This window comes from Leiobunum rupestre, chromosome 9, assembly GCF_980474605.1.
Source record: "Leiobunum rupestre chromosome 9, qqLeiRupe1.1.hap1, whole genome shotgun sequence".
Taxonomy (NCBI): Eukaryota; Metazoa; Arthropoda; class Arachnida; order Opiliones; family Sclerosomatidae; genus Leiobunum; species Leiobunum rupestre.
Window position 1 is genome coordinate 43,279,335 of NC_143392.1, and position 17,732 is coordinate 43,297,066.

The 17,732-nt window shown below is 41.4% G+C and overlaps 1 protein-coding gene across 1 annotated transcript in view; it reads right to left on the reverse strand.

The window, feature by feature from the left end:
• The window catches only part of LOC149928476 (cadherin-23-like), a 66,483-nt gene that overhangs the window by 4,225 nt on the left and 44,526 nt on the right, over nucleotides 1-17,732 (reverse strand). The window contains exons 29-39 of the mRNA XM_090157612.1: nucleotides 16,878-17,167; nucleotides 12,358-12,588; nucleotides 8,874-8,965; nucleotides 7,777-7,860; nucleotides 6,845-6,913; nucleotides 6,348-6,417; nucleotides 4,296-4,426; nucleotides 2,549-2,589; nucleotides 2,412-2,484; nucleotides 1,592-1,654; nucleotides 1,281-1,527 (exon numbers count right to left, since the gene is read on the reverse strand). Coding sequence (XP_090013738.1) covers nucleotides 1,281-1,527; nucleotides 1,592-1,654; nucleotides 2,412-2,484; nucleotides 2,549-2,589; nucleotides 4,296-4,426; nucleotides 6,348-6,417; nucleotides 6,845-6,913; nucleotides 7,777-7,860; nucleotides 8,874-8,965; nucleotides 12,358-12,588; nucleotides 16,878-17,167 — 1,391 coding nt within the window. The remainder of the gene's footprint in view (nucleotides 1-1,280; nucleotides 1,528-1,591; nucleotides 1,655-2,411; nucleotides 2,485-2,548; nucleotides 2,590-4,295; nucleotides 4,427-6,347; nucleotides 6,418-6,844; nucleotides 6,914-7,776; nucleotides 7,861-8,873; nucleotides 8,966-12,357; nucleotides 12,589-16,877; nucleotides 17,168-17,732) is intronic.

Genomic DNA, 17,732 nt, shown 5'->3' on the forward strand with positions numbered 1-17,732 from the left:
CAAAAATTATCAGGCAGCCTCGTTTGAAACAAATCTCTTCAACTCGTAGTATAGTAAAATGTATTAGAGAGAACTATCCCTGTCAGGTTATTTAATTCATGATGCAAGTGTCATTATTTATAAAGTAAAATTTACGAATTGTTAAAAGGGGCCGCAATTCTATATGCTTAGATAAAATTATTAAAGAAAATGATAAAACTTGTTAGACACTAGGCCTAGGCCTTTTTAATTGAAAATATATTTGCAAATTTCACGAAGTTTTATCATTTTCTTTAATAATTTTAAAATTTACGAATTAACGATGATCAAAAACTAACAGCGTCTGCTTTAGCCCCTGCCTATCTAGGTTTCAATGGCGAACCAAAGGGAGCGTTGCGATAGTTTGTCACTTTGGGGAATATTTTACTGAGAGCTGTCAAAGGCTACGTGTGACGCGTTAGCAAGCGGACGCAAAACTACGACGAAGCCCGTAATGCAGTCTGTCTTGTGAATAGCTCTTAGTAAAACTTGTGACATGTGAAGAATAGGAAGTGTCACACTTATGTAACAATATTATACACTTATGATATGATCGAAGGCACGAATCCATGTCTCTACTTGGAATGATTATCGCGGCAGATTTTTGTCTCAATGTGGCTGACGGTTTTTTTTTGACGTCACTACGTTAACTTAACAAACAACAACGTGAGAGGGGAGCGCGCGCAGAGGGTATTTTTCTATCGTAGGCGGGGCCAAAGCCGTCAGAGTGATCTTACCATACGCGATACGGCAAGATAAGCATTCCAAGTAGAGGTATGGATTCCTGTCGATGGTTATACGCTGATGGTCTTAAGCCACGTTCACACTAGAGCCTAAAACCCAGTTTAGGTCGGTTTGTATGCCAGTTTGGACCGCCTACGATAATTCTTAGTTCACACGTGCGAAATCGCTTCACCCCGGTTCGCTTATAGCCAAGGCTTAACGTCATTTCCAATTATGACTAGAATTTTGAAAATACTAAAATGTATCCCAAAACAATTAGTTAATCATGTTTACTATACATACCGTAATATTATTTGACATTGTTTAGAATTTTATCCACATTATTTTTGAAAATACGAGCAATTTTACCTCCCCGCCTTGTCGTTTTGAAAGCGATTCTAAGCGAACCGACTTGGACGAGTTGCTTCCCGAACCAACATGAAGCGATTTCTCACGCTGGTTTTGGAAACTAGTTATCTAAACGAAGCGATTCTAGGGGTAAGTGTGAACGTGGCTTTAGTGAACCGCGAAAGTATTACCTGCGTGTGCCTCCTACGCCAATCTTTGTCAATTTGTCTTAAAGTATTGACGGTGTTTTTCTTATACGGTTTCTTAACTTCCGTCTCGTCCGATAGTTGGGGAGTTACCGCTCTATGCGCATTATCTTGAAATGGTCTGTCCATTAATTCATCGTCGTTTATGAAGGCTGGGTTAATTTTCGATTCGTTCGGGTACTCAATGACGTCATTCTCTCTGTCGTCGTCCGATTGCATACTCATTGTTTCGCTGTCAAAAAAAAATTTAACTCTTTTTTTAATATTTCGAAACCTTTTCCTCCGGAGAAATTTACCTTCCGTAAAGTGAACCTTCATTGTAAATTATTTCTTCCTTTTGATTCCAAACTGGATTCGATCTGAAGAAATTATAATGGTTAGATAAATGGGATCAAGGAGAATGATTCGAAATCCCTGCCTAGCGCGTAGTCAATAGCGTTTACCCACTTTCTGCCGGAGCTCCGAAAAAATTAGCTCCATAGTTACCATGGTAACCAACTATAGATAAGACCACGGCCAAGTTTGATGACGCGCTGTTCAACAACAAACACAGCACCCCACACAAGGAGAACGCAACCCGTTAAAAATCGTGCATTTTCTTGTGAACAGTTTTCATTGGTTAGACGCTTTAGCGCCTGCTGCCGTCGGAAGGGGGAAATTCGGAAATTGTCTTCCCCCCGCCCGTAAAACGTTCAGCGTAAAGGCTCGTCCAACGAAATTTGTACACAACGATGCGTTAGCGTGTTTAGAGGCTAGCTGCGTTCTCCTTGTGTTTGTTACTCCTAGATGGAACCAAATCTGTAAACCCAACGGTTCTCGAGATAGTTTTTGAATGACCTTGAAGACATGGTTCAAGGTCATTCAATTTTACACAAATTTCGGGATTTCGTAGGGATTTTGGCGATTTTATCATTACTTTTTGAGGTGATTTTGGGATTTCAATGTTAATTGACCATAGAGAGAGTTAAAAGATTTTGCGATTTTAGACAAAGTGTACGGGATTTTGGTAAATGTCCGACCCCTCGTATTCATCATTTTTTGTTTTAGTGGACACCCTGTATAGTTGTTGGAATATTGTTCGCGATATTTTTTCACTGTGTGAAAATCCGTATTTACCCTTCTACTGTATGTTGGTTCGTATTCGGTGCTGATTTCACTCCAACTCTGTTCAGTCCAGACTCTTGAGATCCTGGAAAACATTTTCCAATATTATTTGAACGCAGCTCATTAAAAAAAATGCTCTGAATATTTACCGAAAGCGGTCGCACTGGCAGCTTTCAGATTCCTCTTCAACCTGCGGAAATTTCAGATATCATTATTATGAGGAATACATTTTATCGGAGTAGCAAAGGTTCTGACGAATTTCATTTTCACCTTTTTCTATCTGTTTACGGACACGGCCAACTATTTGATCTCGCGCTATAGCGGCCAACCCATTCGTTGAAGTTTCTATATTAACCTACGAGCAAAAGATATCTGTATGGTTTGAGCGCCCCTAACGGAATATTTTTAGAATAGTTTTAGCATTGAAGCTAATATAAGAAACTGCATGCTCGTTATAGCCTTGCTCACGGAATTTCGGCGAATGGGTTGGCCGCTATAGCGCGAGATCATAGTTGGCCGTGGTACGGAAAAGAACACTAAGAACAAAATGGCAGCATAAGTTAACTCTCTCTCGAGATCTCTTCTGAATGCAAATGGCGCCAAGGGACAATGACCCCGACTTGAAGATGAAATAGGGGCTCAAACGCCGTAAGCGCCATCTTTATGAGATTGAGACCACGAAGGGAAAATATTAATGTAGATGCCGCATAGAGATGGCACCAAAGCCGTTTTATACCATCTTTTTGTAACGGGGCTCCCAGTAGTTCGCTATTCCTGCAAGTTTTGATTCTCTAATAATCACGCCCAAATGGAACATTCCATGAACATATTCCCGCGCTTTGTTGTTTTTCGTCTGGTATTAATATGAATTTTCGCTTCTTAGTCTGCCATTTTATCAAAAAATCTAACAGGAACACGCAACAATTTGCTCCGATCTCAATCTCGATCCGTTGACCTGACGAAATCGGCAGATCGGTTTTTGAGCTATCTCGGAGCACTCAAAAGCTGCAAATGGAACACGAGAAACTTGATCGGAGCAAATCGGAGCACGCAAATGGAACATAAAATATTGATCAGAGTGATCTACAGCGCTCGAGAGCAGTCAAATGGAAAACGCTATAGGGTTATAAACCCATCCCCGAAAGTTCGTCGGCTTTCGATTTTTCTTGGGTACTAGCTCTTACACAAAAGCTATTGCCATCTATGACTACGTTTTGTTATTAACTAATTTCCTTTACAAATTATACCTCCGTACCCCATATTCTTAAGTACCTAAATGCATTTTCGGTATGTTGATATTAAGTATGATTGAAAACGAATTTAGGTCTCAAAGTGAGTGTTTATAATATGAAATTTTATGTCCCGATTAAACTATTCATCATTATATTTTCAAGGTAATTTTTATTTTTACTTTTGAAAGCGTAACTATTACGTTACTTATGTATGCAACCTAGGAGCAACAAACAGCACCCCACACAACAGTGGCGTAGCTAAGACCCGCGAGGCCCCCCCGCAAAACAATATTCGGAATTTTATCCGGTATCTAGTATATACTTTGCTATGAAATTAGGGGGCCCCTAAAGCTCCGGGGCCCCCCGCACTGCGGGGTCTGCGGGGGCCTTATCTACGCCACTGCCACACAATTAGAATGCAACCCGTCAAAAGTCGTGCATTTTCTTGTGTACATTTTTCATTTGCTAGATGCTTTAGCGCCTGCTGCCGTCAGAAGGGGGAAAATTCGGAAAATGTCTTTCCCTCCTGCCCATAAAACGTTCAGTGTAAAGGTTCCTCCAATGAAATTTGTACACAACACTGCGTTAGCGTGCTTAGAGTCTAGCTGCTTCCTCCTTGTGTTTGTTGCTCCTAGATGTAACAGAGTATGAAAATCAAACTTACGACGCAATTTTAAGGCAGAAAAGCGTAAAAGAAACTGCCAAAGCAATTAGTAGGGCTGCCGAAGCTCCAATCAGTATGTATCGAAGCTGTTGTTCCGTGAGAAGATCGGAAGTCGACCCTAATGCGGCTTTCTAGTTGGAAAATTAAATTTTGTTAAGTAATAACACTCATATCATAAGGTCCCCATAAGAAAAGGTCTACCATAGTGGCCCATGTTTAAGAAAATTAACATACGACGATAGGGCAGTAGCGCCATCTTCGTTTTCAAAATTTCTACATCTAAAATATTATCTTACTTGGTAGAGACCATTGAGTTCGGAATATTAATCTAGAGATGCAATCAAATCTGCTACCCGCGAAACAAGTTTTTGAAAATTACGAATGTGTCGTCTCCTCTAAAATGACGAGAAAACGTTATCATATGACCCATGGCGCCATCCATTATTTTTGAAAAAAATATCTTATGCCGGAAAACGCGTCTTATTTGAACGAACCATTGAGAGATAGACGGCGCCACGGGTAGAATGATAAAGTTTTCTCGTCATTTGGGAGCAGACGGCAGTATTCTTATTTTTTAAAAACTTGTTCGCGAAATACTGAAATCCGACGTTTTGATTAAACCTCTAGATTAATATTCCCAACTCAATGGTAGAGACTAGAGCCGCCATGCTCGGGCTGATAAATGCCACACAAACCGCGTCTAAATCTCAAATTTGAAAAATAAACACCATCAGAAACAAGTTATCTTATTTCTAAAAGCCAGTTTTAGGTTCTGATGAATCATTTTGCAACGATAAGTGTTAATTTTAAGTTTGAAAGCGATAAAATTGGAAATAAGCCTTGGCCACGGTGCTAAGGGTTCGCGGTGGAGATTTCTCCCGCGTGGTCCTAAGTTTAAAAACGTTCGCGCACGCTTTCTGCGCATTCATCATGCAACGCGCGAAATTCATTTCGGGAAATGCCTAGTTGAGATCATAACCACCAGGAGGTGCAGATTTTTAATACCTACCTCTTAATAACGGGTATGTGATCGTCAAAAATTTGGTCTAGACCTTTGCTTATGGGGACCTTATGATAGGCTCATGCTCATAATTAAGCGGTTTCAGTGGCGTAGACCAAGAATGTATTTACAAAAGTGAAATAATTTACCAAAAATGTGCAATTTCCTATACTTTCCAATGCTAAAGATTTACTGAATGCTGCTATTGAGATAGACCACATGGAAGGCTAGGCTAGGAAAATGGCTAGCACCAGGCTCATAAGGTAAAAAATAACGAAATTCGCTCTTTGCCGCTACGGACGCTCTGGCGCCACCTACGGACCTAACTATAAGCATTGAATCGAATGGATCAATAAAGTTTTTTCGTTACTTAAAGGAAATTATTGAAAGCTATTCGATATATTCGTCGATGTTAGAGGTAGAATAAACCCTTTTGCATGCATTATAACCCTTTTCAACAATTTCTAATTCTTCTGGTTTGTTAGATAGATGGCGGTAGCGTTTCCGTAGAGTGGCCAAAAATTATAAAGCTAGCTAGCCTTCTCCAGTGCGACAGTGTTAGGTTAGGCTTAGTTCATTAAATTCTTTAAAAATTACAGTGAATCTGATTAAAAAAACCTAAGCTTACTGGTTATTTATACTTACCACAATGGTTAATTACCATTACTTAAACTCTTAAAGAACCAATTTCCAAAATAAAAGGTCTAAAACTTACTAAGCCTAATCATTTAACTGACAACAAAGACGCCATTTTATCAAAGTTGAACGTTAACGGCACGCTCTAGCTTCTCTACGAAACTACGGTGAAAATCGACGCCAAGTTTGTCCACATTAAACCAAAAATAATCCGTGATTTTCCTATTCCCATTATTAAGGCATGCTTTTTAAAGCCTGAATAGTGAGTCCCCTTAGATTCTTGATCCATGGTCTCAAAATAGTCATTATCAGTAGAAAAATTCATTCTTGCTCTGAGTCTATTTGAGTAGATAATCTTATAATCCTTGGTGAATTTCTACGCCACTGAGAAGTTAAATTTAAATTTATATAATTACATCGGCGTCCACAACTGGTAGAGTACTTTGACTTTTTTCACTTATCTCGATGAAATGACTGTTTACCAGTCTAATTTAAGAAACAAACTGTTAATTAATATTTATCATTATCATCTACACCCACATAGACGCTTCAATTTATGGCACAAGGAATAAATAGATTTTTTTTCGTCGACGCGAAAAAAATTATCTTAGGCCTAACCGAGATTTTTTTTGCGTCAACTCTCACCATTCCGCCGTTTTTTCATTTTGGAAAATTAAAACTAGTAAAAAGGAAACATTTGCATGTATAAAGCGAATGTCAAATCTAGTTGACTGTTTTTGGCTTGAGTATCGATTGTAGTTGGCCACTTTGGCTAGACAGGCGAATCTGGTAACCGACCAACCGAAAAATACTTTATTCAGCGATCAGAGGGGTAAAAATGGTCTTTTATTGAAGCGCCTATGGTTTTATGAATAGCAATATAATAATAATCAGCTAGGCTAATATAATTTACCTGAGTGCTTCGTCGGGTTCTAAAACTCTTTGAGTTTCGTTGTTGACAAAGTGAACGTAAATGTTCGTGCTGTAAACGCGAATGTAAAACGGGGATGTAAGAAGAAACATTCGCCGCTAGTGGCGTGACCGAGCTAGAGTTCTTCTAAGCTATTACATTGGCATTTTTGACAACAAATAGTCTGGTCGACGTGTGTTTTAAAGCAAGTGGAAGGTCCAAAGAAAACCTCTTGAATGCTTTTCCGTATTACCTCAAAAAGGCATGGAAAAGTTTAAAAATTACTCAAATCTTTAAAAAAATACGCAATTTTCTACTATCTCTGTTGATAAACATAAGGTAGGTGTGTACCTTTTCTTATTTCAACTTATTTTTGCTCAATCGAAAATATGTGTATTATTACCAAAGATAATATAGACCTGGTACCCTAAAATCACCGCCTCGCGCATACTCAATAGCGTTTACCCACTTCCTGCCCGATCTCTGAACACATTTTCTCCATAGTTACCATGGTAACCGACTATAAATAGCGCCCTACAGCAACCAATGAAGCGCAATTTTTTCGGAGGTCACGTATCGGAAGTGGGTAATCGCTTCGAATCTATATTATCTTGTCTTATAAGTGTAACTTACGATTAAATTTGACTTTATGGTTCTATGTACAATTGTTAGTTTTTTCTTAAATTCAAGACATTAGTACCTAATGCTCCGTTGCAAATTTACGGCACTTATTTAGTTTTGGAAATCTCAAACAATCGGTCCTAATACACCGAAAGCGACATCTATCGTATCATCCAGGTACTACACAAGAGCCGCCACTTGCTTTAAAAAGAAAAACACGCGCTAGAACCTGTATGATCGGCCAAGCCACTAGCGACGAAATTATTTCCTTAGATCAACATTGGAATTGAAAGATTGTTTAAGTTTCAACGTACTGATTTCGGTAGTTTTCGTTACTTCCTTCGTATTGCCTTTTCTCGTCAAAATTGCAGAAATGTTTTGTGATATCACTCATCAAACTTAATCGGGGAATATAAATGTTAACTAGTATGCTAATAAAATTTCAGAATAGATTTACTCTGTCTTTCACTGGTAGTTGGCTGCTTGCATAGCGCATGTGTCTTGCAGCAAGCCAGCTTCCAGTGAAAGACAGGGTAGATCAAATAACTATGTAGTCGCCCTTTAATTCATTCTTGACCCAGTATTAGCAGAAGTAAATTAACCGAAGTTATCCGGCTGCTATACTCCCCATGTTGGAGGCATTTTCCTTATGAAGTTACATTTTGACCTCGAATTTGAAATTTTGCGCGCTCCTAGGCCAGAAAAAAAAGTTTTTGTTTTTATGAAACCATTTTTTATACATAGAAATAGCTATACCCACAATTCCCAAGTGAAATTTATGACGTCAAAAGACGGGGATGGAAATTAACTTTTATTTGACTCGAGTTTCTCATCATTTTCATCAGGAAAACGCCTTCCGATTCTGAGAGCTATTTCGATAGCTTCGGTTCATTTACTTCTGATATTAGTATATAAAATATTATCGATAAGTATGGATCAATACGTTTGTACCTTCGCAGATTCGAAGCTAATTACGATAGGAGTTAATTTCCCGCCAAATCCCGGAAGCCGTATCAAAGCTCAAAATTTCAATGCGTAGAGATACATTTTCCCTATTCGTAGGTTGCTCGTAAGTGTGATCTATTTTCGTTGCTATGGTAACGGGTTTATGTCGGCCATGACATTATGACGCCCATGGTGGTTACGTGATAATTTTTTTAACAGAATCGTGTGGTATTTGGCTTTCTGATCTGTGACGTAGAATATTGTCATGGCGGTGGTTTTAAAGGGGCGCATGTTTTAGGTTGAGAAAATTACTATGAAAACATTTGTTCTTCACAGCAGGAGCTGCGTTAAGGTACAGAAACATGTTTAAAGCGAATAAAATTAGAGTTTGGTACTTCTTTCTAAGATACATAATATACTTCTGATAATATTCGTTTCTAGAAAATTTGTGTAGAAGCTTTCTTACCTCGTTAGTTTATAAATATCATTGTCCGTGACCAATGCCATGCGTTTGCCGACAGTTAGAATAATTTGTTGATCTTCTCTCATGAAGTAAATCTGGAAGGAAAGATTAGACTTTAGATTCTTATCATCATTTACAGGCTTCGTGTTTAGTTTCAATTTTGGGCAGAAATATCGCTGACCGAATTTTAAACTAAATTTGTGAAAGCTGTCTGATCATTCAAAATTATCTCGGTTCAGCCTAGAACTCGCGGTTTCAGCCTCGAGAACTCGCGGTTTCAGCCTCGAGAACTCGCGGTTTCAGCCTCGAGAACTCGCGGTTTCAGCCTCGAGAACTCGCGGTTTCAGCCTCGAGAACTCGCGGTTTCAGCCTCGAGAACTCGCGGTTTCAGCCTCGAGAACTCGCGGTTTCAGCCTCGAGAACTCGCGGTTTCAGCCTCGAGAACTCGCGGTTTCAGCCTCGAGAACTCGCGGTTTCAGCCTCGAGAACTCGCGGTTTCAGCCTCGAGAACTCGCGGTTTCAGCCTCGAGAACTCGCGGTTTCAGCCTCGAGAACTCGCGGTTTCAGCCTCGAGAACTCGCGGTTTCAGCCTCGAGAACTCGCGGTTTCAGCCTCGAGAACTCGCGGTTTCAGCCTCGAGAACTCGCGGTTTCAGCCTCGAGAACTCGCGGTTTCAGCCTCGAGAACTCGCGGTTTCAGCCTCGAGAACTCGCGGTTTCAGCCTCGAGAACTCGCGGTTTCAGCCTCGAGAACTCGCGGTTTCAGCCTCGAGAACTCGCGGTTTCAGCCTCGAGAACTCGCGGTTTCAGCCTCGAGAACTCGCGGTTTCAGCCTCGAGAACTCGCGGTTTCAGCCTCGAGAACTCGCGGTTTCAGCCTCGAGAACTCGCGGTTTCAGCCTCGAGAACTCGCGGTTTCAGCCTCGAGAACTCGCGGTTTCAGCCTCGAGAACTCGCGGTTTCAGCCTCGAGAACTCGCGGTTTCAGCCTCGAGAACTCGCGGTTTCAGCCTCGAGAACTCGCGGTTTCAGCCTCGAGAACTCGCGGTTTCAGCCTCGAGAACTCGCGGTTTCAGCCTCGAGAACTCGCGGTTTCAGCCTAGAGAACTCGCGGTTTCAGCCTAGAGAACTCGCGGTTTCAGCCTAGAGAACTCGCGGTTTCAGCCTAGAGAACTCGCGGTTTCAGCCTAGAGAACTCGCGGTTTCAGCCTAGAGAACTCGCGGTTTCAGCCTAGAGAACTCGCGGTTTCAGCCTAGAGAACTCGCGGTTTCAGCCTAGAGAACTCGCGGTTTCAGCCTAGAGAACTCGCGGTTTCAGCCTAGAGAACTCGCGGTTTCAGCCTAGAGAACTCGCGGTTTCAGCCTAGAGAACTCGCGGTTTCAGCCTAGAGAACTCGCGGTTTCAGCCTAGAGAACTCGCGGTTTCAGCCTAGAGAACTCGCGGTTTCAGCCTAGAGAACTCGCGGTTTCAGCCTAGAGAACTCGCGGTTTCAGCCTAGAGAACTCGCGGTTTCAGCCTAGAGAACTCGCGGTTTCAGCCTAGAGAACTCGCGGTTTCAGCCTAGAGAACTCGCGGTTTCAGCCTAGAGAACTCGCGGTTTCAGCCTAGAGAACTCGCGGTTTCAGCCTAGAGAACTCGCGGTTTCAGCCTAGAGAACGCGCGGTTTCAGCCTAGAGAACTCGCGGTTTCAGCCTAGAGAACTCGCGGTTTCAGCCTAGAGAACTCGCGGTTTCAGCCTAGAGAACTCGCGGTTTCAGCCTAGAGAACTCGCGGTTTCAGCCTAGAGAACTCGCGGTTTCAGCCTAGAGAACTCGCGGTTTCAGCCTAGAGAACTCGCGGTTTCAGCCTAGAGAACGCGCGGTTTCAGCCTAGAGAACTCGCGGTTTCAGCCTAGAACTCGCGGTTTCGCCCCCAAACAAGAGCGCTGCCATTACTGATCACTATAGGCCGTCAATAAAAGACCCTCTCATAACTTAAGAAAATCCGTTTGGCGAGTCCAGGGTAAGTATAGAATGGGTAATTCCGATATTGCCACGTTGACGTACATAAACGTCTAATTTGATGATTATTTAGGAGCGTAATACTAAAAATACGCTATTAAAAAGAATAATCTACATTAAATATTTATTGATCACTTTGAAATTTACGCAATAGACATTTCTAAAATGGATCAATATAACATACGAAGAAACTTTTAAGAATTCACAGAAAATAGACGAAATTCGAAATTCCCGCCGTCGATTTACCGGAAATTCGTGCTAGTATCTTTCCACCAAATGTACTGGATATTTTGCCTTTCTTAACCTGCAACAGACGCTTCAATAAATCATCCTCCCAAGAAATCGCCAAGAAGTAATATTTCCGAGAGTAAGGACCCCCAAGGTATTGTTTAAATAGTACTTGCGGAAATAATGGAAACTTTTAACCTGTAAACAGAACGTCGTGTTTTTGCCAAGTCTTAATAAGTCAAAAAAGCTACCTGGTTAAAAATTAACGCTTGTTGCTGCCGTAAAGGTAAAACATTTCCATTATTCTAACAAGCACTATATGAACAGTGAGATACTAGCCCAAATTTCCGGTATCGGCGGTGGGAATTTAGAATTTCGCCTATTTTCTGTTGAATTCTTAAGAGTTCCTACGTAAGTTACATTAGACATGTCTATTGCGTAAATTTCAAAGTGATCAATGTAGATTATTCTTTTTAAGCTTCATTATATTTTTAATAAATAAAATATTACGCTCCTAAACAATCATCAAATTGTACGTTGATGTACGTCAACGTGGTTATCTCGGCTTTACCCGTTCTATACTTACCCTGGATTCGCCAAACGGAATTTGCTTAGTTATGCCTCAATTGCAGTACCAAAAATAAATTATTAAAAATGTTTTGAATTCTTTTCTGTGTCTATTAATTAATTATCACTTTGGGGAGGCGGAGTGGTTAGGGCTTTCGCCTCGCAGCAAGAGGAGCCCGGTTCGATTCCAGTTTGCGGCACTGTGTGATAACTCGGAGCCACTCCTTCTGCGTTGAGTTTGCAAGTTCTCTCTGCACTTGCTGACGGGGTTTTTTCCCCGAGCTTTTCGGTTTCCCCTTCCATAAACACTTGTTTAGGTTAACGGTAATAGTGAGTGTAGGGAGCTGTTGGCTCGCGTGGCATGAAGGGTTTGTCACCACCCTCCTACGCATTGTAACCCGGCCACCTGTTTAACGGCATCAAAAAGTCGCAAGATGGCTTGGGTATTAGCCTAGCTGATTATTATTAAACTTACGATAGTATACAATTACGACACAGTCAGGGCCGTAACCAGGGGAGGGGGGGGGGCGGTCGGGCCGTGCCCACCCTGAACCGTATGGTTGTATGTACAATTTTTTATTTTTTTATTATTTTATTTTTATTTTTTTCCATTGCGTGCCCACCCTGAAATCAAATCCTGGTTACGGTGCTGGACACAGTGCTTTGGCGAAACAAAATCTATGAAATGACCTACCATGACCTTGGCTGTGTCATTCAATTTGTCTTTGTCTTGCGCCAGAACGGTGAAGCTAAAGTGTCCTTTCATGTTCTTGGCAATGTTGAAGGTCACGTTGACGTCCCCCGACTCATTTCCAACGACGAAAGGATTGTCGATGTTCTGGACATTTTCGGTATCTCTCATCTCTATTGGCCCGAAGATGCTGTAGCTGACCACCGCGTTTTCTCCTTCGTCCGCGTCTGTTGCCTAAAAGTTTATTTCAAGTTTGACACGACTCAAAGAATGCATTCGAGTACCAATAATATACATAATACAAGTATACAATTATCTTGGATTAATTAAACACAGGGATATCCCACAGAAGCAAAAACGCGGAAACGGTTGCTATGAAACCTCTATTGGTAAAATCGGTGCCAAACTGAAATGACTAAAACGGCGTATAAGACTAAAAAAGTAAATTTGGGAGGGGGCTCGAATTAGTTTTTTAATCTTATACGCCTCTTGGTTCAGATTTGAAGGTTAATTTAGCGATATTTGGTAAGAGAACGTTGAGACCAATCGAATGATACCAATATCGGGTCATATCAATTTTCAAGGTCACCGGAAGTGACGTCACGTGGTTCGTATTTCCGGAAAGCCCCCACTTTGACCCGTAAGGCAAACAGTTCTTTGTTACAAATAACTAACATAATTAAAAAATACCTTGACCCATCGTGTAGCTTATCACATGCTTATTTTGTCATGGGCTCTTAGACTAGTAATCCAGTAACTTTAGGAAAAAAATCGACCAAACTTCGAAAAAAATGCCCCCAGGCTGAATTTTTGCATATACCTTTATTTAGTGTCTATAAACGTTGTGTCAAAAGTCCCCATCATTGGGGTGTATGGAACTTTTTTTTTGGCGGGAAAATGCCCGGCAAAAATGGTTATTCACCAATATCTTCGTTATTATTACTTTTACAGCTATACTGTCAATTACAAAATTAATGCTGAGCACGTTTTTGACAAGAATGGTCTTATTTGAATTTAGCGTCTGAGCAGTCGTTTCTGCGCAATCGCAGTGCCAATGTTTTTAGTACGGCTTCCATGTTTTTTTTGTGGAAAAAAATATGCCATACCTAAAAATTTCACAATCGAAAGAGGTTATGGTCTTATAGAACCTCCGCAAAGTCCTAAAGTCTGCAGTGCCAACTTTCACCGCCATCTTAGAAAATGGCCGCCATTTTATATTAGCTTATAATTCAAAAAGTATTTACCCAAACTCAACATGTGAGGTGTCATTCTTCTTCAAATTGTCTTATCCTTCTTTATAAAGTCGATTTTATCAAAAGGTCAAAGGTCACGAGCTAAAAAAGTTTTGTTCGCCGATTTCCTCTGATAGAGGGTTTATAATAATCTTTTCTGCTACAAAATGGAGTTTTAAGCTGGAGCGGTATATCCCTGTGTTTAATTAATCCAAGGAAATAGCGACTATTTGCAAAATTACTTTTCTTTTTGTTAAATAGAATAGTATAAGCTAAAGATAATATAGAACTCTGTACCCTAGAATCGAATTCTGTTTTGTAACTAAGCATTTACCCACTTCCGGCACGTGACATCCGAACCAGTGTTGGAAATAAGCTTTTTAAAAGTACTGGTCAATATGACCACAATACCCCCTACTTAAAAAATAATTTACTGGTCATGACCACTCTTTTCTACCCCACTTATCTCCCTCCCTCAAGAACAATTTTATTTTACTTTTGAAAGTGAATTGTTAATAGCGATTAGGAACTATAATGAGATTTATTTATCACAAACCAACGAGCTTTGATATTTATCACATTTCTTAAGGAACTTTAAAAAATATTTCATCATCTTCTTGTTCTTCGAATAAAAACTTATCCGTATTTAGAGATACAGTGTCCATGCTTCTATGCTTAATTTGCTTATGTTTCTTAAACATATTCTTAATGATTGATCTAGATGTTTCGCATTTAGCTCGACGAATCTGACTGATTCATTGTAGCAGAAGAACGTCAAATTGCATTACTGCCAAACAGCGCGTCATCAAAGTTGGCCGTGGTCTTATCTATAGTTGGTTACCCTGGTAGCAACCGAGTTAATTTATTTCGGAGTTCTGGTAGGAAGTGGGTAAACGCGTGAGGCAGTTATTTCGAATCTAGGGTACGAGTTTTATGATATCTTTGCATGAGCTAAGCTATTCATAGAACTATTCCCAAATGGCTTACAGGGAAACTAGTTTTTAGAGCGAAGCCCTTAGAGGTTCGATTTTAATGATTTTATTTCATCTAGATGGCGCTTATTTAAACCATTTTGGCGGAAAGCGAATAAACACTGATTCATTAATTAATAAATAAATAAACAGATAAAAAAATTCACACGTAGCACTATTTCAAGCGACGTAAAAACTATAAATGAAATATCAACCCAGGAAAAAAAGAAACATGAAACTAAAAATATTTTTCGTGTCACACGTTTTAAAATTTCTACGTTTTAGATTCTTGGCGCCATCTGGTATTAAAAAAATGACTTTTAGTGCGTTAACCCTGTTAAAGCATCTTCTCCTTCGACTGCGTCCTTTCTGCTAGCTTAGAGCAATAAATTGGATTTTAAATTAGGAAGTGCGAACAATTCACACTATAGGGAGCTAACAGTTCTGCGTCACACGACGTCACCCATGCTTTTTCCTATTGAAAAAAAATTTCAACCCAACATGGCAGCCACAACCAAAGCTACGGGGTGTTAGTTCCCTATACTCGAAAATAATGTTACACGAGACAACTAAAGCGGTGGCCAGATAGAAAGTGGGGCAAAACAACGACCCTGGTAACGATAGTGAAAGAGAAAGTGGGCCATGACAACGAGGGGGTAACAACGGTAGCCAGATAGAAAGTGGGGCAAAACAACGACCCTGGTAACGATAGTGAAAGAGGAAGTGGGCCATGACAACGAGGGGGTAACAACGGTAGACAGAAAGTGGGGCAAAACAACGACCCTGGTAACTATAGCGAAAGAGAAAGTGGGCCATGACAAGGAGGGGTAGCAACGGTAGCCAGACAGAAAGTGGGGCAAAACAACGACCCTGGTAACGATAGTGAAAGATAAAGTGGGCCATGACAACGAGGGGGTAACAACGGTAGACAGATAGAAAGTGGGGCAAAACAACGACCCTGGTAACGATAGTGAAAGAGGAAGTGGGCCATGACAACGAGGGGGTAACAACGGTAGACAGAAAGTGGGGCAAAACAACGACCCTGGTAACTATAGCGAAAGAGAAAGTGGGCCATGACAACGAGGAGGTAACAACGGTAGTCAGATAGAAAGTGGGGCAAAACAACGACCCTGGTAACGATAGTGAAAGAGGAAGTGGGCCATGACAACGAGGGGGTAACAACGGTAGACAGATAGAAAGTGGGGCAAAACAACGACCCTGGTAACTATAGCGAAAGAGAAAGTGGACCATGACAAGGAGGGGTAGCAACGGTAGCCAGACAGAAAGTGGGGCAAAACAACGACCCTGGTAACGATAGTGAAAGAGGAAGTGGGCCATGACAACGAGGGGGTAACAACGGTAGACAGATAGAAAGTGGGGCAAAACAACGACCCTGGTAACGATAGTGAAAGAGAAAGTGGGCCATGACAAGGAGGGGTAGCAACGGTAGCCAGACAGAAAGTGGGGCAAAACAACGACCCTGGTAACGATAGTGAAAGAGGAAGTGGGCCATGACAACGAGGGGGTAACAACGGTAGACAGATAGAAAGTGGGGCAAAACAACGACCCTGGTAACGATAGTGAAAGAGAAAGTGGGCCATGACAAGGAGGGGTAGCAACGGTAGCCAGACAGAAAGTGGGGCAAAACAACGACCCTGGTAACGATAGTGAAAGAGGAAGTGGGCCATGACAACGAGGGGGTAACAACGGTAGACAGATAGAAAGTGGGGCAAAACAACGACCCTGGTAACTATAGCGAAAGAGAAAGTGGACCATGACAAGGAGGGGTAGCAACGGTAGCCAGACAGAAAGTGGGGCAAAACAACGACCCTGGTAACGATAGTGAAAGAGGAAGTGGGCCATGACAACGAGGGGGTAACAACGGTAGACAGATAGAAAGTGGGGCAAAACAACGACCCTGGTAACGATAGTGAAAGAGAAAGTGGGCCATGACAACGAGGGGGTAACAACGGTAGCCAGATAGAAAGTGGGGCAAAACAACGACCCTGGTAACTATAGCGAAAGAGAAAGTGGACCATGACAAGGAGGGGTAGCAACGGTAGCCAGACAGAAAGTGGGGCAAAACAACGACCCTGGTAACGATAGTGAAAGAGGAAGTGGGCCATGACAACGAGGGGGTAACAACGGTAGACAGATAGAAAGTGGGGCAAAACAACGACCCTGGTAACGATAGTGAAAGAGAAAGTGGGCCATGACAAGGAGGGGTAGCAACGGTAGCCAGACAGAAAGTGGGGCAAGACAATAAGGGGTAGCAGTTCCTGTTCGTTCTTGGTCTAGTTGTATCGAGAAGTAACGTTACCTTAACCGTCAAGATCTTTTTGCCCTCTTTGGTGTTGGTGGAAACGCCACTGGTGAAAGGGTTCCTTTCGAAAATGGGCGGATTGTCGTTGACATCCAAGACTTTGATCGTGATGTTAATCAAGTCTGGTTTGTCCATTTCCTCTGTCCCGAGGCTCTTGATCTCTTTCTCGTTGCACGCCTGAGCCCGGACAATGATATGATGATAGGCGTGCGTTTCACGGTCCAATTCCGTGGTCACCGTCAATTCCCGGCTCTCTTGGTCCAGGTTGAACTCGTTGGAATCTCCACCTGTTTTTTTTATATCAGAAGTAAATGATGTATCTTTTACGATAGAAGTATCTTTCTCCATATACTGCTTATGTAGGATATTTGAAACATGTACAACAATTTCCAAAACCATTACATCGGGAAAATATGGTTTCAGTGGCGTAGCTTGCAGGAGCAAAAAAATTAAAACTTACACAAACTAAAGAAATTGGAAAAAACCTTTTTACACATTTTGACTAGTAAGTAGCACACCATGATATCCGCACCGGGTTCCACCCTTGCTAGCTACGCCACTGTATGGTTTATGAAAATGTGGTGCATACTTTCGCGGTTTAGCGTCCTATATGATTATATCTTTCGTTTTACTTCAATCATAAGTGTGTAATATTGTAACAAAAGTGTGACATTATTCTTCACGTGCAAATGTTTTACTGAGAGCTATTCACAAAACAGAGTGCATTACGGACTTCCTCACCGTTTTGCGTCCGCTTGCTCCCGCTTGCTTCGCTTCCTGGATATGTTACTCTTCGGAATACGCGGCCGTCAAAACGCGCCAAAAAACGGTGAACTTTGCATTGGTGGTACA